The sequence below is a fragment of the Oncorhynchus keta genome, chromosome 10, assembly GCF_023373465.1.
Source record: "Oncorhynchus keta strain PuntledgeMale-10-30-2019 chromosome 10, Oket_V2, whole genome shotgun sequence".
Classification (NCBI taxonomy): domain Eukaryota; kingdom Metazoa; phylum Chordata; class Actinopteri; order Salmoniformes; family Salmonidae; genus Oncorhynchus; species Oncorhynchus keta.
The window spans coordinates 70,930,614-70,952,968 of record NC_068430.1 but is presented as its reverse complement, the minus strand read 5'-3'; the positions used below and the strand labels follow the sequence as shown (position 1 = coordinate 70,952,968).

Sequence of the window (22,355 nt, the reverse complement as noted above, 5' to 3'; positions counted from 1 at the left end):
AGACAGTCAGGTTATTTAGTATCATTTATTTGATTACAAAATTGTCATTTCATCCATACACACACAAAAAGTATATTTATTTTAAATTATGCTATTTATACAAAATGGGTTAAAACGACCAGGTAGAACAACCTCCCAAGTCCATATCATGTGTGACATGTCACCATTTGAAAGCTTTCAGGCAATTAACAAAATGTCTCCTCTGAATATCCAACAGCAGGGTGTGTATCTGTGTGGCTACATCTGTGTGTGTGTCGAGGCTGTTATGACACTCAGGTCAGGCTTCCCCCTTGAGCTCTTTGCCAGTTTGCTTCTTTTCCCACAGCTGTTGGAAAATACCCAAAACATGACGTGTGTGTGTTTCTCTATCTGGCGGCCTCTGTCCCTTTAGACTCCACGTACTCCAGAGCCTTGTCCTTGACAGCCTGGATGCTCTCTGGCGTGCCGCTCTTCTTCTCATACTCCAGGTAACGCTTGAAGAAGAACTTGATCCTCTTCACCGCCACACTCAGGTGGATCACACGGTCAAACACAGCCCTGAACACAGGAAACAGGATGTTAGACCAGGTCACATGACAGGAAACACCGTGCTACCAATGACGGTGCATTCGGAAATTATTCAGACCCCTTGACTATTTTCACATTTTGTTACGTTACAGCCTCATTCTAAAGTGAAATAAAAATCCCTCAATCTACACACAATACCCCATAATGACAATGTTTGCAAATTTATTAAATAAAAAATGAAATATCACATTTGTATTCAGACTCTTTACTCAGTACTTTGTTGAAACATCTTTGGCAGCGATTACAGCCTCATGTCTTCTTGGGTATGACGCTACAAGCTTGGCACACCTTTATTTGGAGAGTTTCTCCCATTCTCTGAAGATCCTCTCAAGCTCTGTCAGGTTAGATGGGGAGCGTCAAGGCAAAGCTATTTTCAGGTCTCTCCAGAGATGTTCGATCAGGCCCAAGTCCGGACTCTGGCTGGGCCACTCAAGGACATTCAGAGACTTGTCCCAAAGCCAATCCTGCGTTGTCTTGGCCCTGAGCTTAGGATCGCTGTCCTGTTGGAAGGTGAACCTTCTCCCTAGTCTAAGGTCCTGAGTGCTCTGGAGCAGGTTTTCATCAAGGATCTCTCTGTACTTTGCTTCCTTCATCTGTCCCTCGATCCACCTTCCGGAGACACCTGAAACCCCACCTCTTTAAGGAATACCTAGGATAGGATAAAGTAATCCTTCTCACCCCCCCCCTTAAAAGATTTAGATGCACTATTGTAAAGTGGCTGTTCCACTGGATGTCATAAGGTGAATGCACCAATTTGTAAGTCGCTCTGGATAAGAGTGTCTGCTAAATGACTTAAATGTAATGTAAATGATCCTGACTAGTCTCCCAGTGCCTGCCGCTGAAAAACATCCCCACAGCATGATGCTGACACCGCCGTGCTTCACCGAAGGGATGGTGCCAGGTTTCCTCCAGACATACCGCTTGGCATTCAGGCCAAAGAGTTCAGTCTTGGTTTCATCAGACCAGAGAATCTTGTTTCTCATGGTCTGAGAATCATTTATGTGCCTGTCAATCCTGTCTGAGTTCTATGGACAATTCCTTCGACCTCATGGCTTGGTTTTTGCTCTGACATACACTGTCAACTGTGGGACCTTATATAGACAGGTGTGTGCCTTTCCAAATCATGTCCAATCAATTGAATTGACCACAGATGGACTCCAATCAAGTTGTAGAAACATATCAAGGATGATCAATGGAAACAGGATGCACCTGAGCTCAATTTCAAGTTACATAGCAAAGGGTCTGAATACTTATGTAAATAAGGCATCTGTTTTTTAGTTTGAATAAATGTGCAAAATAAATTCCAAAACCCTGTTTTCGCTTTGTATTGTGTGCAGATTGAGGATTTACATTTTTTAAATCCATTTTAGAATAAGGCTGTAACAAAATGTGGAAAAAGTCAAGTGTTAGTTAGCATATGCCCTTAATAACACCTAAATTCATGACTAGTTATGTGTTACAAAAGTCAAATTTATTTTAATTTTATTTTACCTTTTTTAACTAGGCAAGTCAGTTAAGAACAAATTCTTATTTTTAATGACGGCCTAGGGGCAGAACGACAGATTTGTACCGTGTCAGCTCAGGGATTCGATCTTGCAACCTTTCAGTTACTAGCCCAACACTCTAACCGCTAGGCTACCCTGCCGCCCCCAAATGAATGAATACAAGTTTGTCAGTTGAGGTGGTGAAGAACTTACATGTACATACTTTCCTAGACTAAAGTTGATCATATTTAATATTCAAATATGACATGTTTTCATAAATGAAATATTACAGGGTCAGCCTGGTCCCAGATGTGTTGGTGCTTTATTGCCAACTCCTATGGTCATTGTCATGCCAAACAGACCTGGGATCAGGCTATTCCAACGTCATTTCGTAAACAAAACAAAACCAGTGAGGCGCCGGCGGGCTCACTCACCGGACTTCCTTCTGGGAGCCGTGTTTGACCATGAGGTCTATGAAGACGGACCACAGGTCGGTGCGTTTGGGGTAGCTGGTCAGGATCCTGTCCAACATGGCCTTTCCTCGCTCTACGTCTCCGTAGCGGAACTCCAGCTGGGCAAACTTCGCTATCAGATCCACATCTGAAGAGGACGACGACGGAGAAGGTGGATGGTTAACATGGAGATACTGTATGTAAGGTGTTCGTACCTTTTTGTCAGAGTCAAAAAGGTACTAACTAAGAGCTGTCAACCTGGACAAATGACTTGGTGAGTAGATCTTTTGAAAGATAAACGGACTGAGTAGAATCAGGACAGGAAAGATTGGCGTAACCAATACAGCCAAAATTCCACAAGATAGCGCTATTTGCCATCTTGTTTATATCAATCCAACCCAGTGTCCAATTGGAGCTAGAGATGGAATAGGGAATGTGTTGAGGTAGGGGGCTCCCAAAAGGTGTGTATGAGCCCTAAAGGTGATAACAGGGACCTTACTGTCTTTGTTCGGCAGGCTCTTGATGGCCCTCTGTAGCAGGGCGCTGGCCGCGTCACTCTGACCCTGCTGGAGCAGGAAGGTCCCGTAGCTCAGCCACACAGCCTTCTCCTGACGGAACCGCTTCACCATGGTCTTGTACAGACCTTCCGCCTCCTACACACACAGAATTGATGAGAACCTACTCCAAACCGTACCAGTAGAAACAGCGAGCTAGCAGGACCATTCAACAGAAGAAAACGTACAAGAAGCTCAGAAAAAAAACATCCCAATACAACATCTAACGTGCTTTAATACGACAAAGTAAATACGCGAAGTATATCACTTTTTGTTAATTGAGGAATGTTAGCCGTTGTAATGAATGTTTGTGAGCCCTGGGAGTAAGCTACCGTAGTCTTCTGACACTTGGCGTAGATGTCAGCCAGTTGCTGGTAGACGGGCATGGGTTCACAATACTGCACGGCTCGCTCAAACACCTTCTGAAGACTCTCCTCTGTCCCATACAGGTTCTCCAGGTTCAACAGAGCCACCCACACATTCAGCTTCTCCTGCTCTTCTCTGAGGGAGAATACACACGTGTTATGGAATACATACATTATATACACCCTTTCCTTCTTTCTCTCTTTTTTTTGTGATACAATTTTTGTAAGAATTATTTGATGACAGACAGGATACAGACATGACACACAATCAACACTATTTTTGATATATTTTTGTAAAGGCAGTATGATGGTATTTTATCTATTTGAATAATAAAAGTTGTAAATGTGCTTTATGAGTAGTGCGTGACCCTAGGGTGGCAACACATACATCATCCTAAGTGATTTCAACTGGGTCTTTCTGCATTCTGATTGTTTAATACTGTTCAATTCAACCAAAAATACTTTTCATTTTTTTTTATAAATCTCTGTATTTCCTGCTCTAATTTGAGATAATTTCCATACTGCCACGTAGGGCTGCACGATACGGGCAAACAATATCGGCCTTATTTTTAACCAAATGTTGCAACTGCGATTTGACTTGCAATTCAGAGCAAAACACTTGGGTGAACTGTTGGAACCATGGAAATAGAATGATTATTCTAATTCTATAGTTGGAATGTAATAGTGGGCACTTTGAATAGTGTTGTTTGACATGACAATGAATGAAAATGCCAGGGAGGAGTTATTGTGACAGGGTAGCAACCAAAGTGTTGACAAGTGTTTCCTTGGGGACCCTATAATTTTTGGCTACATTGAATGTTTTCTTTAAACTACTTAATTTAGCTAACATATTCATGCTTTGCATATTCCTCTGATTTAGAAGATACACGTATTATCAGGCTGTATAGCTGATTACGTTTGCTCTGACTCAGTACATTTATTAGCTAGCTAGCCAGCTAACTAGGGATTAGCATTAGTGGCAAATAAGATTAAGGCCCAATTTTTCTAAGAAAAGACAAATTAGCTGTTTGCAGATGTAAGAAACAAAAATGAAGTGTAATTGTAGAACACTAGTAGATTTATATTAAGAAGCAAAGTGAAAACGGTATCATTGTCATCAACATTGTTGCATTTCAACCATGCAGACTGAACTCAAGTGTCTCGTGGTCGAGGAACAACAAATGCGCTCCTTGAGTGACGGGGGGGCTCGGTGTTTGGGAAACGGGCATGAAGCGAGAGAGAGAGAGAGCAGAGAGATGATCCAAGTAGGGAAGTAAACTATAAAAATGGACGTTACACACAGGGTATCACATTTAACAAAACAAACATTCAAATACCGTTTTAGAAGGTCAAGTTAAAAATAAATAAAAAATAAAAAACGGTCCGTGCAACAATACATCATAAAATACAGTACACTGCTCAGCCCTAATCAACACATTCATATCCCCCCACGCCAACCCACCCACAGGACCCGCTTTCTTTGTGTTGTCCGCCCCCCAGCCTAGCTGCGCTGGTAGAATCCCCCCCAGTAGGACTGAGGGTTGCCAGAGCAACAGTGGGGCTGGGCAGGGCAGGTAGACTGCTCTCACACACCAATGACTCAAGCACCTCCAACTGTACAGCCAGAGAGCTGCTGAGGGCCTCCAGGCTGGAGTTGCAGCACTCAGAGAGCGACGACAGCACCAGCACAGGAGAACCCTCCAGAAGTGGATCTAAGGAGCGTGTTATGAACACACACACCTGTCCCCACCCCACCACTAACCTGAAGGAGATAGTCTTCAGAGCCCTCTCAGCCACCGCTCTAGCCTGTTCGATCTGTGTGGCCTGCAGGTGGAAGGCCATGAATTGCAGCCAGAGCAGAGAGCTGTCAGGCGAGCCGAGTAGCAGGCGCTCAAAGCTAGCCGCCGTCTGGGGTCGCAGGCCTGGGTCCATCAGCTCCGTCTCCAGCTTGGTCAGGGCCTTCTCAGCCTCCCGCTTCTCCACCTCCTGCTCATGGTGAGACTTCTTCTGGGGCTGGGTGGACGAGGGGGATGAAAGCAAGGAAAGAAGAAAAGAAAAAAGGAAAGAACGAAAGGATTTAGAGGAGAGTGGCAGCTGAAGATAGAGAAAGGTCATACAAGGTCATGAAAACAATACCAGTACTATAAATAATCCAAGGGAGAGGTCAAACGAACACCTCCATGAACATTTGAGGCTGTACAGCCATTCTAACCCTCGTAGCAAATGCAAAGCAAATATTCCTTTACTAAGCGATTTCCTTTAGTAGGTGCCACCCGCCGTACAACCCCAGCATTACTCGTTACCTTAGTGTTCCCCTCGCCGTACAACCCCAGCATTACTCGTTAACTTAGTGTTCCCCTCGCCGTACAACCCCAGCATAACTCGTTACCTTAGTGTTCCCCTCGCTGTACAACCCCAGCATTACTCGTTACCTTAGTGTTCCCCTCGCCGTACAACCCCAGCATTACTCGTTAACTTAGTGTTCCCCTCGTCGTACAACCCCAGCATTACTCGTTACCTTAGTGTTCCCCTCGCCGTACAACCCCAGCATTACTCGTTACCTTAGTGTTCCCCTCGCCGTACAACCCCAGCATTACTCGTTACCTTAGTGTTCCCCTCGCCGTACAACCCCAGCATTACTCGTTACCTTAGTGTTCCCCTCGCCGTACAACCCCAGCATTACTCGTTACCTTAGTGTTCCCCTCGCCGTACAACCCCAGCATTACTCGTTACCTTAGTGTTCCCCTCGCCGTACAACCCCAGCATTACTCGTTACCTTAGTGTTCACCTCGCCGTCCTCCCCGTCACTGGAGTCCTCTCCCCCCAGGGCAGCGGACGCTGGTTTCAGGGCGCTCAGCGCTGCATCCCATGAGAACCCTCCGGTCACCTGCAGTCTGGCCGGCTGCACTGGGACGGGCTTCTCTACCTCCACAGGCTCCAACTTATTTTCCTCCTCTTCTTCTCTGAAGAACACCTCCACTCCGCTGTCGCTGTTCTCCCCTTTCCCCTTCGTCTTCTTCTTCGTTGAAACATTTTCTGCGGTTCCCTGCGTTAAGACAGAAGATTAGTGATGATATGGATTAGACATTCCAGTCCCCGGTCAAACTGCCAGGGCAACTCAAGTTATACAGTGATCAGTGAGTCCTCTATTCTGTGTAGTAGTATTAGTATCAGTGACATCACGGAAGAGGACAGGTTTCCTTTTAAAATAGATAATTATTTAAAATGGTATTATATGTATATATTTTTCAAACTAAAAAGCACTCACACATCTCAGTTATATTGTTGCAGGTGTCCTATCACTAGGTTTATTCAAACTAAAAAGGATTAGCTTGTATTTCACCCTCAGTGGGGTCACTAGAAACCAGAAACATCTGGTTTTCAGGGGTACAGCATCTCCAACGTAGCTTCCTTTTCCTCTGAAAACTGGATGTGGTGACCCCGCTCAGACGCCTGCTACGTTAGATGACCTTGTATTAAGAAAAGAGGGACAAATGGACACCTGCTTGCTCTCCGACTCCGTGCGTTTCCTCTTCTTGGTGGCGTCACGCTTCTCCTTGGCCTCTCCTGTCAGGCGCAGGTGCAGCCCCAGGGATTCTGGGAGCACGTCTGGTCTCCCAGTGTCCTCTTGGAGCAGAGACAGATCCACCAGCCCACTTTCTTTGTCGATGCTGCGAGGAACAACACATTCGTGTTAAAAAAACAAAATGTAGAAACCTAAAAACTCCTACACATTGGTGCTCGTGTTTGCTCCATAATAACCCTGTGGGTCACAGACGTGTTCAATATAACAAAAATATGATTAACATCAACTTCCTTGTTTTATGGAACACCCCTATTCTAGAATGAGATGGTCAGGAAGGGCCGACCTATTCCCCCAGCAGTGATGGTGGGGTTGTACCAAATTATTGTAGAGGGGGGTCTTACCTGAGGATCTTGGTGGTGAGCAGTGTGGCCTGCGGTACTTTCTTGGCATAGTCTTGGTGGCTAGCTACAAAGTACTTAGTGGCCTTCTGGAACTGGGCTCTGCCCTGTATGGATCTAGACAAACTGTCAAAAACAAAAAGGCAACATTTTCAATTAGCTATATTACCATAGCAACAGCTTTTCTACATTGGGTTTTCATAATCACAATCGTTCTTCAGGAGAAAGCTGCATGATAATGTCATATCTTCCCAGACCATTGTACATGTATACTGTGAATCTGAGATATATTGTCTAAGTATAATACAGAAGTAATGAATACCTTACATGTATTTTCCATTCATAGTTTCATATCTTTCCAGGACATTGTAAAGGTATGTCCTTTTTTTTTTTTAAATAAAAGGGTTGGTTTCTATAAATAGATAATGTACTGAGTTACCTAACAAAGACTCCCTGTGCATTGACAGTCCTCACATAGCCTCTGACGATCTGCCCCTCTGACAGGTCTTCTAGAGACACAATCTCTGGGTCCTTTACTACCGAGGCCTTCTCTGGGTTCGTCCTGAAAGATCATTCAAATGAGTCATTTAGAAAATGCCCTTTTCCAGTGCTCAAAGTGCCTAACATAGATATATGATAGTTAGAATGGACCAGTAGAATAGAGCAGAAGAACGAAGAGAGAGACATGTATAGGGTTGAATAGGGTGTCGTTATTGCTTTGGGAGTCATTTCCTAATACACTTGAACTCTAATTAACTTTGGGGAATCGTACCTCGAAGAGCGGAGGGACAACTGCCAATTGCTCATTGCCTCTCCTACAATGCAGCACCTAGAAAGAGAGCACAAAAACATTAACACGTTACTTAGTATGACCTTGAAATACATAAATAAAAAGACCAGCTTTAGAGTTACACTCCAAAACCATTTTAACTTGACTAACTTTTAGACTGGTCCAGTTAGGATTTAACCCAGGTTTAAAGTGTGCCACTGACCTGACCAGCTGGTCCAGTTAGCCTTTAACCCAGGTTTAAAGTGTGCCACTGACCTAACCAGCTGGTCCAGTTAGCCTTTAACCCAGGTTTAAAGTGTGCCACTGACCTAACCAGCTGGTCCAGTTAGCCTTTAACCCAGGTTTAAAGTGTGCCACTGACCTAACCAGCTGGTCCAGTTAGCCTTTAACCCAGGTTTAAAGTGTGCCACTGACCTGACCAGCTGGTCCTTGCTGTACCGCTCCAGAGGTTTTGGCTTATATTTGTCGGCTAGGTCCTCCATGGCAACCGTTCCCATGGCGCTGAACGGCAGCTTCACCAGCAGACCCAGGACTGGATCTATCTTCTGCACCAACCCCATGATTACATGGCCCTTCTCCAACTTGTGTACACCTGACAGCGATTGACAACCAACACCACGAGTGAGTAAATGCAACCACAACATAGCGAGAGAGCTGTATATGGTGAGTTGACATGTCTGTATTGATGGTTCAAAGGTTAAAAGTTGGTTATGCGTTGATATTTCTGTATTGGTGGTTAGAAGGGCCTATTTTCAATGTACTGATGTTTAGAAGGTTTTATGTATTATTCAATGTACTATTGATGGTTGGAAGGGTCTTATATTCACTGTATTGACGGTCAGAAGAGGGTTGTGTTTCTTGTGTTTATTTTGTGTCCTTACCATTGAGGGACAATGAGAGGCGTGAGGGCTTGGAGGAGCTGACTGTCACCACCTTAGCACTGACCGCCTGGCCCAGCTTGAACAGCTTCTCTGGGTGTTTGGCACCCTGAATAAGTACAATTAAAAATTATTTTCGTGAACCTATTAGGGTGAACACAGATCCATACAGTATAAGGGACATCACCATCTTCATTTTACCGTTTCACAAAATTGTCTTGAGGTCTGAGGGAATTCCCCATATAATTAATGAGAAAAACATTGAGTTAAGTGTATATACAACATACTTCAGGGTCAGAGGTCATGGCCAGTTGTTCAACAGTTCCAGTTACTGAGGGACCAGTAGTCACTTCTAGACACTTCCTCTTTGGAAAGTACTGAGGAAGAAATACACATTTAACACAACTAGTACTACTACTAAACATGTTTCACACATTCTGTATAACAAGTCACTTAACATTTGTTCAAACTCACCTTTGACACAAAGCAAATGACGTCATCTCCGACCTGATAACGCTTCAGCTTCTCTTTGGTCTTGACAGGCTTAACATCTGCGTCTTCTTTCAGGTTCCTGTGACCAGAGAGGGAAAGATTATCTAACAAGAAACCAAAAAGGCAGTATAATAACAGAATACGTTCTTCTAAATGTTCAGCACATTTACCTGGGAAGAAGTGAGAGTTCAGGCATGGAGTAAGTGAAGTTGGGATGGGAGAACGGCAAGAACCTAAATAAAAAAGACAATATATATTTGCAACTCTAAAATAACGCAGATATTTCAAACAGAATACCTGTAATTCAGAAATATCCTTCAAATTATCAAACTATATAACAAAAAGTGGATACTTAAATCTGTTACTATATTGTTATCCTTACCTGTGACTGTTGCCCTCCCGTCCTCCGATGACCCGGGCTGTGACCTCACTTCCTATCTTGAGGAAGGACGTGGGGAACGTTCCCACGCACACCACTTCCTGTATCTCGGACACGTGCACGCACCCCGTGCTCCCGTCCTCTAGCGTCACCAGCACACACGTAGGCTTCACTGTCTTCACCTTCCCCTTGACCACATCGCCGTAGCGATACATGCCCTTCGACCTCTTGGAGTTGGAGATTAATCTTTTGCTTATGGGCGGGGCGAGTTCCCAGGACACTAGGGGGAGCCCTTCTAGTTCCTCGCAGCTGGATTTGGTTACTGTGATCGTCAGGGTTTTACCGGCGGTCAGTTTCTCAGAGTCAAAGCGGAACGTTTCGTTGAGGTGATTAGTGGTTTGGATGACCGTCAGTTGGGCCGTGTCGCCCAATGAGATGACGGCAAAGTCGCGGTCGGCGTGATGCACAGTGGCAGTGTGCGTGGACCCTGCCTCCACCTATAAGGACACAGGTTATGAACTATCAAGATTTGAAGGCTTTTCAAAGTGGAAAAGATTGTTTCGTCAATAAGGGTGCAGGGAGTTTCAACTTGAGGGATAATACAGATCTATTGCATTGAATAGTTGCTCATTTAATGAACATTTTTAAACCAAATTAACCACTATTGACTTCTCAGCCACCCAACCACTCATAAAGAAGCTTCACGTAGTCACAAACCATACTAGCTATGGTAGGGCAGTGTTCCAAACGCACTATATAGGAACTAGGGTGTCACTTGAGATGCAGCCTTGTACTCACCGCTTTCCTCTTGCCGGTCAGTTTAGCCAAGAGGGACACGTAGACTTCAGAGGTCACGAGGTCAACGTGGAGGATTACCGGCATGCACTCCTGTCCCGTCGCCAACTTACCTGAAACATTACACACATTTAGTTTACATTATAACTATGATGTAACAGTCAAAACATTCCAAGTGTCACACTCAAAAGATTCCTCATGTTGTGTCTGGTAGAAGTTCCACTGGGTACACGGTCAATTCCATGTAAATTCAGTCAATGCAGGAGTTACAATTGTAATTTCAATTCACTTCCTGAATTGAAAGGGGATTGAGCCCAACGCTGATTGGACATATAGTGAATACTCACCCGGCGCATGGTCCTTGGTGGCCAGTACGGTGGCTGCGCTGAGTTCGTCTGACTTGAAGGTGACACTCCCGTCCTCCCTCACCTCGTCTACGCTCATCTTCATCCTCTGGCCTATGGTCACCGCAGACAGCTGTTTGACTAGGTCAGAGTCACCTGTCAGAGACAGAGGGAGGAGAGAGAAGGAACAAGAGAAAATAGAGAGTTAAAGGTAACTCTTAGCATAATCATTTTGATCAATTTAAATGTATTGGAATAGCACTTTTGAACCTACTAGGAAAAGGGAACTTAGCAAACGGAAGAAAACTCATATTTCCTAGAACAGTGGACAACAACGTTACAACTCAACCCACGTACCTCTGCTGGCCATCATCTCCATCACCTCCTTCCTCTCCTGCAGGCCTCGGATCAGCCTGGCCTGGCAGTCTCTCTTAGGGGAGGGGACCTCTGACATCTTGAGACTGACCAGGAACCTGCGCTTCTCCTCATCCAAGTTGGTCACCTTGGCAAACACCGTATGGCCCAGCTGGAAGTGAGATGTCGTGTCACTGACAAACTTGTCACTCATGGCCTAGAGGAGAAAGAGTATGTCAATATAAATTATTCTAGAGTAATGTCTTTTAGACAATGTTATTGATGATTTGAAGGAGAGGTGAGCTGAGCTGCACCTTTTCAACAATCTGCATAATATATTCTTAGCTAACTCCCATTGACCCCTACTAACTCCCATTGACCCCTACTAACTCCCATTGACCCCTACTAACTCCCATTGACCCCTACTAACTCTTAATAAATTCCAATTTACTCCCACTAACTCCAATTCAGTTAGTGGGAGTAAATTGGAATTTACTAAGAGTTAGTAGGGGTCACTAGTAACTCCTTCCCTACCAACTCACCGCTTTAGGGGCCAGGCCAACCAGACCATAGGGGAACTCCACAAACACTCCGTAGGGCATAATGTTCTTGACCCAGCCAATCAGCTGCATCCCAACTGTGATGTCAGAAAACTCCTTAGCCACCATGCCCCCCTCCTCCAGGAATGACTTCAGAGTAGGCTTTTTAGTCAGGGTCTTGAGACAGGCAGGGTTAAGGGAAAGAAGTACTGTGTAGTCGTACTACAGTAAAAAGTGGTTACGATGTCCTTTAGTAAGAGGTAGTCGTTTCCTTGGTATAGCCACTACATTCTAAACACAACCACGACAGCCAACCACAATGGTGAGACGAACACAACATTCAGCCACACCGATGAGCGTTCTGTTATGTTTTGGCCTATGTGTCTGAACTCGATGTGTGGAGGTAAGTGAGCGATCTGAAGTTCAAAAGCATGAAAAGGATACAATATTCGGTTTCTTCTCGCTGAGGCAGACAATGTTGGAGATGATGTCACCCTCTTGCAGCCCCTCCCACAGCAGTAGACAGTTGGACACATGGTCAGAGAGGTGCATCATGGGTAGCAAGGCGGTGGTCTCCTCTGGCAGAATGGACACCTCCAGACCGGTCAGGACTTTACTTACCACCTTAACCTCCACTTTCTAAAACAATAAAAGATGAAAAACAGAAAGCAAAGAACAGTCTAGACTCCAAGCCAACAACAGAGATTAACCCAACACATTTAACAACCGCATAGAACATGCAACTATATAAAAGAGAGACCATCTTTTTTTTCCCTTTTTTTTTTTTTTTTTACAAATTCAGAAATGATTATATGTGTTAACAATATGAAAAGACGTGCTGCCATTTTCTTACCTTCCCAACTTCAAAGTCAAACTTGGGTTTAGGCGGTCCCTCAGTGTCTCCTCCTGCCACTGCCTTAAAGGAAAGAAGGAGCTTCTCCTTCTCCACGTCACAGTTCAACACTTTAACCTTCACCACCTGAACAGAACAGAGAACCAAGGTAGCCGTTAAGACTGCGTTTAGAAAGGCAGCCCAATTCTGATTTTTTCTTTTTACAATAATTTCAGATGTGATTGGTCAAAAGACCAATTAATGAAAAAGAAATCCAAACTAAACTTAGACTTCCCTGTTTTGATACAGAAGTTTAAAAAATAACCTTTACTGACACCGGCAAGACAAACTGGTGGAAGAACTTCAGTTAAAGTGACTGTTTTATGTGTCAAAGTTCAATAACTATCAGTAGGCTACTTCAAAGTTATTCAAGAGGACAATTAGCCTATATCGCAACAAGAACACAGAAAAACAACAGCAAATCTACAACGCATAAGAATTACCAAGATACAGAAAAGTTCCAGGCAGCCATTTTGTTTCCCCTCACCTGTCCGACGTAGAACATGTTCTCAGGAACTACCACTGGCTCCGTGCTGAGCTCGTTGGGGGGCACCAGCCCCTTGACTTCGCCGTAGAAACGGACGATGCAGCCAAAGTCCTTGACACAGACGATGAACCCGTGGGAGACGCGACCGCGGCGGGCATCTTCGTAGGTCAGGAACGGGGGGAGGGAGGAATCTATCAGGGCCCTTTTCCTGGTTAGGGTCAGCTTCTTCGCCTGTGGGTCCACCGACAACACCTGTGACAGAGGGATGGAGGGAAACAGTTTTAAACTAAGAGATTAAACAGCAAACCAGACAAGCAAGCACAGAGTACGTTAAAACCTCTTAACTTCTTTGGGACTGTGGGGCAGCATTGAGTAGCTTGGATAAAAAGGTGCCCAGAGTAAACTGCCTGCTACTCAGGCCCAAAAGCTAGAATTTGCATATAATTAGTAGATTTGGAAAGAAAACACTGACGTTTCTAAAACTGTTTGAATGATGTCTGAGTATAACAGAACTCATATGGCAGGCAAAAGCCTGAGAAAAAAATCCAACCGGGGAAGTGGGAAATCTGACGTTTGTAGTTTTTCAAGTCATAGCCAATCGAATATACAGTGTCTATGGGGTCATATTGCACTTCCTAACGCTTCCACTAGATGTCAACAGTCTTTAGAACCTTGTTTGAGGAGTCTACTGTGAGGGGGAGAGAAAGACAGCGGTTTCAACCAGGTGTCTGGCAGAGTGCCACGAGCTGATCACGCGTGCTCCTGTGAGAGGTAGCTGCGTTCCATTGCATTTCTAAAGACAAAGGAATTCTCTGGTTGGAACATTATTGAAGATTTATGTTAAAAACATCCTAAAGATTGATTCTATACATTCTTTGACATGTTTCTACGAACTGTAATATAACTTTTTAAATATTTCGTCGGAACAAGTGATTGTGCATTATGCATTTGGATTACTGGGCTAAACACGCAAACAAAAATGAGGTATTTGGACATAAATTATGGACTTGATCGAACAAAAAAATTTTTATTGTGGAACTGGGATTCCTGGGAGTGCATTCTGATCAAGATCACCAAAGGTAAGTGAATGTTTATTAACGCTATTTCTGATTTTTCTGACACCTCGCCTTCTTTGGAAAATGGCTGGATGTTTTTCTGCGACTAGCGCTGACCTAACATAATCGCAAGGTGTGCTTTCGCCGTAAAGCCATTTTGAAATCTGACACAGCGGTTGCATTAAGGAGAAGTTTATCTATATTTCCACGTTTTAACACGTGTATCTTTTATTAATGTTTATTATGATTATTTCTGTAATTTGATGTGGCTCTCTGCACTTTCACCGGATGTTTGTTTGAGACAATGAATTTCTGAACACACCAATTTCAAATGAGGTTTTTGGACAAAGATTAACTTTATCGAACAAAATACACATTTATTGTGTAACATGAAGTCCTGTGAGTGCCATCTGATGAAGATCAAAGGTTAGTGATTAATTTAATCGTATTTCTGATTTTTGTGAGCCCTCTCCTTGGCTGGAAAATGGCTGTATGGTTTTCTGTGACTTGGTGCTGACCTAACATAATTGTTTGGTGTGCTTTCGCAGTAAAGACTATTTGAAATCGGACACTGTGGCTGGATTTACAAGACGTTTATCTTTAAAATGGTGTAAAATACTTGTATGTTTGAGGAATTTTAATTATGGGATTTCTTTTGTTTTGAATTTGGCGTCCTGCAATTTCACTGGCTGTTGGCGAGGTGGAACGCTACAGTCCCACATATCCCAGAGAAGTTAAGGATCTCTACAGATCGGTGTTCCACCCGCAGGACGGTTGAGCTAATGTGCGCTAATGCGATTAGCATGAGGTTGTAAGTAACAAGACCATTTCCCAGAACGTAGACATATCTGAAATTGACAGAAAGCTTAAATTCTTGTTACTCTAACTGCACTGTCCAATTTACAGTAGCTGTTACAGTGAAAGATACCATACTATCGTTTGAGGAGCGTGCACAACTATGAACTTGAAAAGTTATTAATCAACCAATTAGGCACATTTGGGCAGTATTGACAATTTTGAACAGAAATACAATGTTTCATTGGATCAATCTAAAACTTTGCACATTCACTGCTCCTACCTAGTGGCCAAAAAGTTAATTGCGCCTGGGCTGGAATAATACATTATGACCTCTCTCTCGCACTTCAAAGACGACGGTACAAAACGCATGTTTATTTCTTTGTATTATCTTTTACCAGATCTAATGCGTTATAGTCTCCTACATTAATTTAACATTCTCACAAACTTCAACGTGTTCCCTTTCAAATGGTATGAATAATATGTATATTCTTGCTTCAGGTCTTGAGCTACAGGCAGTTAGATTTGGGTATGTAATTTATCCTAAAATTGAAAAAAAGGGTCAGATCCTTACAAGACACTTATTAGGTAGATTAACCTACACCTAATATTTGCTAAAGAGAATTACGAGTAGGTGTTTATTTCCTCAATGATTGGTTCCCCAAGGTTAAAGGTCACCACAGTTGACCCTTTCTAAAGGTGAGAGGTTACATAGTACTACTGACCCGGCACTTGATGGGCATGCCCACTGTGTACTTCTTCTCTGGGTTCTTGAGGATGATGTCAGAGAGGTGTGTCCATGGAACCAGACCTCTGATGTAGTCGGTCACCTTCACCATCATGCCATGGCTCTGGAGGGACGTCACCATGCCCTGGGAGAGAGGGAGGACAAACTGGGTTAAAACACACGCCACTAGCAAAGCACAATTTCCTATTGGAAGGTTCCTGGAATCAGGAGCAAATCATTCAGAATCCCCCAACCCGGATTTCTAGAAAACCCAGGAAAGTTACCAGATTTTTGCCACCCTACGCATACAATACCAATGACGCTTCAATGGGCTAATATGGTATCTTTTTTTGAAGACCTTTCAGGTGTTGTGCGAGAGAGAGACAAACTAAAAATATAAAATATCTTACCTGAACAATCTGTCCAGGTTGGATGTCATGGTATCTTCTGAAGAACGGGGCATCAATGATGCTCCTATAGGAGAGACAGCAAGGTTACAAGCTGGAACAAACATACTTCCTTTACAAGCTGGAACAAACATACATCCTTTCCAAGCTGGAACAAACATACGTCCTTTCCAAGCTGGAACAAACATACGTCCTTTCCAAGCTGGAACAAACATACGTCCTTTCCAAGCTGGAACAAACATACGTCCTTTCCAAGCTGGAACAAACATACGTCCTTTCCAAGCTGGAACAAACATACGTCCTTTCCAAGCTGGAACAAACATACGTCCTTTCCAAGCTGGAACAAACATACGTCCTTTCCAAGCTGGAACAAACATACGTCCTTTCCAAGCTGGAACAAACATACATCCTTTACAAGCTGGAACAAACATACGTCCTTTACAAGCTGGAACAAACATACGTCCTTTACAAGCTGGAACAAACATACGTCCTTTACAAGCTGGAACAAACATACGTCCTTTACAAGCTGGAACAAACATACGTCCTTTACAAGCTGGAACAAACATACGTCCTTTACAAGCTGGAACAAACATACGTCCTTTACAAGCTGGAAAAAATATACAGATTATTATATGGGACAATGTACAAAACGTTTTCGAGAAAGATCATTTGAAAATACTATTTTATTTAATTAATGTATTTATTGGTTCTCCTAATTTTGATAGAAAATATTGAAATATAATGAATTGATGGTTAATTGTCGATGTAAATCATTTGATTTTGGGGGGGTGGGGGGTCTCGCGAGAAATCTGGCCAAGAAAATGAAAACATTTGAATACCACTGCACTACAGGATGTCCGTCCACACACACACACACACACACACACACACACACACACACACACACACACACACACACACACACACACTTACTGACGCAGGCTGACCAGGTGCACCTGCTCCATGGGGCTGAAGTCCATGATCCTACAGGTGTGTTCAGGCTTGGCCATGACACGGTTCAGGTTGAACGCCTCCATGGGCTCCTTCATGTGGTTCCTCTGGAGACGGGAGAAACGGACGGATCAAATCAAACCATGGTCCTTCTGTAGCTCAGTTGGTAGAGCATGGCGCTTGTAACGCCAGGGTAGTGGGTTCGATCCCCGGGACCACCCATACGTAGAATGTATGCACACATGAGACTGTAAGTCGCTTTGGATAAAAGCGTCTGCTAAATGGCATATATATAAACCACTGCCACTAGGCCAGTCACAGACCACATTAGTCCACTTTCACTGGGCCAGGTCAAAACAACCATGGGTTTGAGGTTTTGTATTGTTTTTAATGTTGGCTTGTCACATGATCCAAGGGGCATGGGCTCACCATTATGTTCTCACCATAGCCGAAGAACTTCCTCATTCAAAACCCATCACAATATTCTCTTTGTCCTATAGTGGCTGATCCTTAGCATTTTGGCAGTAGTAAGGTGCTCTACCAGGTCCACAAAGAGGGCCTTGACTATAGTTAGTATGGTACACCAACAATATGGTCTACCAACAATAGGAACTAACATGTACGAAGACCCGAGTTGGTACTTAAACTCACAAGACGCAACACAAGTATGGTCTAACAACACGGACTCACATGTACAAACACCACAGTTTGGTCAGGCAGCTCCAGCATGGCTCCAGACAGGTGATGGAGAGCGGTCATCTTGCAGCCATGCGCCACCTCCCCTATCCTCTCAGTGGCCACCAGGTCCACGTCGCCCCCTGGCTGCAGCAGGTGGCTGCGCAGGGACAGGCCCACCAGCCGGGTGGATGGCTCCACATAAAGGACACAGGCCTTCACCTGGGAGAGAAAGGGGTAAGAGGTCAAAGGTCAATAAAGGTCAACTGAATGTAATGTCTAAATTAGATTACAGTCATAATTGGCCAATTTGAAATTCTCGTGAATATCTTGGTTTTTGTTTTGTTATTTGAGGTAGAAATAAGTACAACTCTTGCATCTAGCCTAATAGACTGTAAATTCTTACGCTGTCTCCCTCGTTGAATGTGGAGGCCTGTTCTGGTTCCAGGTGCATAAAGTCCACCAGGCCGGTGAAGGAGGAGAGGAACTCCAGAATCAGACCACGTGGGGTCACCTAGAACCACAGGGTCAACCACAATGAAACAGGACATCAACATATTATTGACTTTATAAAAAAAGAGACCTCTCAGGATATACATAATTGCAAGTTCTCTAGTTGCTATCAATATTACAACAAGTTTATAAGTCAAGCAACAAGAGACATTTGCCAACAATACTAAACCACGAAACGGTGTAATTGTTCATTTATAATCATAGGTGTAAGCCAACACTTCTCTGTGCTTAGACTTAGACTACTAATATGTAGAAGATTGTTATTAGAATACAAGAGTACTCAGTCAATGTACCTTTTTGATCTGGGCCTTGACCAGTAGGCCAGGCAGCAGGTTGGTAAGGGTCCAGCCGTGCGCTGTGTCTGCAACGGCCTGGGCCACCGCCGTGGGGCTGATGGACAGACGGACCACACGCTCATCGTTCTTCACCTCCTCCAACAGAGAAGTCACATACTGGCCCACCTTCAGCTCTGCAACACCAGGGTTGTTGTGTTCGTTACGCATCAAACGGAAGAAAACAGACTGAAACAGGAAGGGGCTACCGGGACTTGTCCCACAAGAAATACTCATTTATATTTTCCGTTGCAAAACATTTTAAACCTTTTCAATTGCGAGCCACAATGAACATGACCCAGAAAAGTCACATTCAACACATTTAATAACACATTAGTCATTTTGACGTCTACAGAGTACATTGAAGAAATGTATCAGACTTCTGGAGAACCTAACAGCGTGACATTGAATGGAAAGCGTACTATATTTGATGTGAAAGGGGACTCTTTAGATACCTTTCGGACTATTTGTTTTGTCTTTGGCTGCCTGCTTGGGCAGGAAGGCCTTGGTTCCCTTGATGCCGAGGTCAACCAGGTAGCCGTGATCCTCAATACTCTCCACACAACCACTCAGGATCTGAAACAAAAACGTCACACGTCCGTCTAAGCCTAAAACATGACCTCAAATCAGAAACAGGATATCACAACTTTTCTATATTTTTCTAGCTCTTCTTAGACAAATGCCTCTATGTCTTCAACTGAAGAGACACTGCTCTGGGGAACTGAACCCAGAGACACAAAACATGACCCTGACTCAGTGACGCCCCAAGACAGACTGTGCTCCGTTCCGACTCGCCATCATATCATCACTGAAGAGGATATCACAGGCCCGGAGCCTGTTTTTCATTTGTACTATATCACGTATACTGTAGGTGTTGACTCACCAAGCCAGCCTTCAGAGAGCCAGTACTCAAGCCCTTGTTGACCTCTTTGGGGTTGATTGACAGCTGAATGCTGACCGATCCTCCTTTGGCAGTGTCCAACCTGGCTACCACACACCTGACCAACATGCCCGGGGAAAAGAGACTGTGGAGAGAGAAGGTCTCCTGGAAAGAAAGAGCAAAGTGGATCCATTAGGATGTGTTGTTCACACCTCAGTCGTACAGCATCAGGAATTGTCTTCTGAACTCTGTGAGGTCGGGAGCCCCACGGTGCACCAAGAAAAAATAATAATAATTGAAGCTGTATACGGTTTTTTGAACTCAGAGCACAGTTCTTCTAAATATTGTATAATACGAGGATAAGACCTCACAGGCCGTGTATAGACTACAGTTAATTAAGTTTTTGTATCCTGATCGAGGAGTTTTGATCATGCAACTACACCATTGTGTTTTTCAGAATATTAGCCAGCTGGGTTGCATTTATGAAGCCAGCAAACATGATCCTCACAATGCGTCCCTGAGGTGATCAGCCTTATATGAACCCAGTGCGACTTTTGTGCGCCTAGAACTGTCTTTTCAGTGATTATCGTATTCAGAGAGCAGAAGTAGCATCTATGTGTCAAGTGTAGACATGCCCTTAGAACTGCCTTATTAGACATCTCAGAAACTAGTGCATAGCCTTTTACCTATAGAAGACAGAACAATCCCCTCGGTAGGAGTTACATTAAATGTGTTACCTCTGAAGAAGCAGAGTCCAGGTGGTCACTCAGTATCTTGGTGTACGAGTCCGAGATATTGGAAATGTTCAGGTATCCCAAAAGGCCGCTGGGCAGGTTAATTGTCACCTCAAAATCGGCCACCTCCTTCACACAGCCCAGCAGTAGGGTACCCACCTTCAGGCTCTGGGGGTAAAAAAAAAAAAAAAAACAGGTTTGTGTTCATTAGTAATCAAACAGAAGTAAATGTACTGAAACAGAGGGACTCCCTGGACTTGTCCAATAAGAAACGCTTTTTTACCCCTTTCCCTGTTACACCTTTAAAAAAAAAATGCAACGTTGTGCCCTTATGAGCATGACCCAGGTTCAGCTCACATTAAATGGGTGTGCAAAGGGAATGAGATGGCAGAGAAATATAAAATGTTAAAAAGTATGTTGCTGATTGAACTTACTTTTAACTGTAGGATATCTACAGAAGTTGTTGTATTGAGCTTCAGAGCCTCCTCTTTGCTCGTCCTTTGCCTCTTAGCTTTCTTCAAGGCACCCTCTTTCTGTCCCTTCCTTTTCTTGGATTCCTCTGCTGTATGAGTCTGAAAGAGTCAACCACAATAGTATCTTTACTGACACAGAATACTGTTTGAGATGCATATTTGAGCTTAGCTCTGGTCCAGAGTGTCAGTCGGCTGCACCGTCGCAAACTAATCTCTGGACCAGAGCGAATTTGAGTTAGAACAGCAATAAGGTTCGTATATCACCTTGATGATTGACAAGACTCGTGTTTTTACCTCGAACAGATTGTCCACTTCTGTATGCCTTCTCACAGGTTCTGCTTTACTTTCAGTGGTCTGCTTGGTTTTACCTCCGCGAGGGAAGTCCTCCTCCGTTGATGTCATGGTTGTTTACTGATTTAAAGGTCTACAGAGACAAAATACACAGTGAATGTTATCAGAGAGGAAAGGGGGGTGATAAGGGCTCTTTTAGAACACATGCCAGTGGTGGAAAAAGCAACCCATTTTCATACTTGAGTAAAAGTAAAGTAAAAGTTAGTTACCCTGTGAAATACGACTTGAGTAAAAGTCTAAAAGTATTGGGTGTTAAATGTAGTTAAGTATCAAAATTAGAAGTATACATAATTTAAAATAGCTTATATTAAGCAAATCAGACGACACAGTGTTCTTGTTTTTATTAGGATAGCAATGGGCACAGTTCAACACTGGCATAATTTACAAACGAAGCATTTGTGTTTAGTGAGTCTGCCAGATCTGAGGCAGTAGGGGTGACCAGGGATGTTCTCTTGATAAGTGCGTGAAGTGGACAATTGTCCTGTCTTGCTATGGATTCAAAATGTAATTTGTACTTTTGGGTGTCAGGGAAATGTATGGAGTAAAACGTACATTGTTTTCTTTAGAAAAGTAGTCAAAAACATGAATACCAAAGTAAAGTACAGATACTCCCAAAAAACGACTTAAAGTACTGCTTAAAAGTATTTTTACACCACTGCACATGTCAAGCAATGTATGATTGTACGGTTTCATATATCTACTATTTATAATACAACTATGATAAAGATTTTGATTGTGAACACTTTGGCATTGCTAGATGCGCATTGAGTGTATTATTTACCTTCTGCTTCACAAAATATTTAACTAGAATCTCGATGGCTTGTTAGTTAGCTACATCCCCACTAGCACATCCCAAAGCAACGGCAACATTGCTAACGTTAGCTAGTAAGCTACAGCCCATTAGCATGCAAGCTATACGTACCAGACAATCGGTTAAAACACAAAAATACAACAATCAATACGTGACACCATTTTCCTCGATTGTACATGTTTATAAAAATGTAACATCCACCAGCAAACTCTACCTTTTTCTCTTAAATATCCAGTTCAGAAGTTGGTATGCAAGCTCACATGTGTGGATCAGAAGCACGCAATGTTTTCAAACCGGAAACGGTCTTGAGTAGGTGTTTCCCTAAGTATCCATTCACGTCCATCTTTCGAGTGAT

General features: G+C 43.5%; 1 protein-coding gene and 2 non-coding genes across 3 annotated transcripts; all 3 read right to left on the bottom strand.

Annotated features, from left to right (window-relative positions):
* Nucleotides 1-9: 9 nt before the first annotated feature.
* LOC118389418 (protein RRP5 homolog) lies at nucleotides 10-22,347 on the bottom strand. Its single transcript, XM_052527807.1, has 35 exons — nucleotides 22,215-22,347; nucleotides 21,133-21,262; nucleotides 20,800-20,937; nucleotides 20,369-20,533; nucleotides 19,635-19,796; nucleotides 19,207-19,327; nucleotides 18,713-18,888; nucleotides 18,313-18,420; nucleotides 17,922-18,128; nucleotides 17,214-17,338; nucleotides 16,284-16,347; nucleotides 15,872-16,018; nucleotides 13,297-13,548; nucleotides 12,771-12,896; nucleotides 12,362-12,556; nucleotides 11,921-12,094; nucleotides 11,382-11,595; nucleotides 11,028-11,180; nucleotides 10,684-10,793; nucleotides 9,889-10,382; nucleotides 9,677-9,739; nucleotides 9,489-9,585; nucleotides 9,302-9,391; nucleotides 9,018-9,123; nucleotides 8,551-8,728; nucleotides 8,119-8,175; nucleotides 7,786-7,908; nucleotides 7,350-7,472; nucleotides 6,925-7,093; nucleotides 6,199-6,468; nucleotides 5,185-5,435; nucleotides 3,390-3,558; nucleotides 3,003-3,156; nucleotides 2,486-2,651; nucleotides 10-537 (listed from the first exon to the last, which is right to left on the bottom strand). The coding sequence occupies exons 2-35, from the start codon at nucleotides 21,238-21,240 to the stop codon at nucleotides 366-368; spliced, it is 5,427 nt and encodes a 1,808-aa protein (XP_052383767.1). The 5' UTR covers nucleotides 21,241-21,262; nucleotides 22,215-22,347; the 3' UTR covers nucleotides 10-365.
* LOC118389664 (small nucleolar RNA SNORA53) lies at nucleotides 4,907-5,148 on the bottom strand. Its single transcript, XR_004826795.2, has one exon. It is a non-coding gene; the product is annotated as a small nucleolar RNA SNORA53 (small nucleolar RNA).
* Nucleotides 19,418-19,565, bottom strand: LOC118389645 (small nucleolar RNA SNORD15). The gene has a single exon (XR_008146402.1). It is a non-coding gene; the product is annotated as a small nucleolar RNA SNORD15 (small nucleolar RNA).
* Nucleotides 22,348-22,355: the final 8 nt, after the last annotated feature.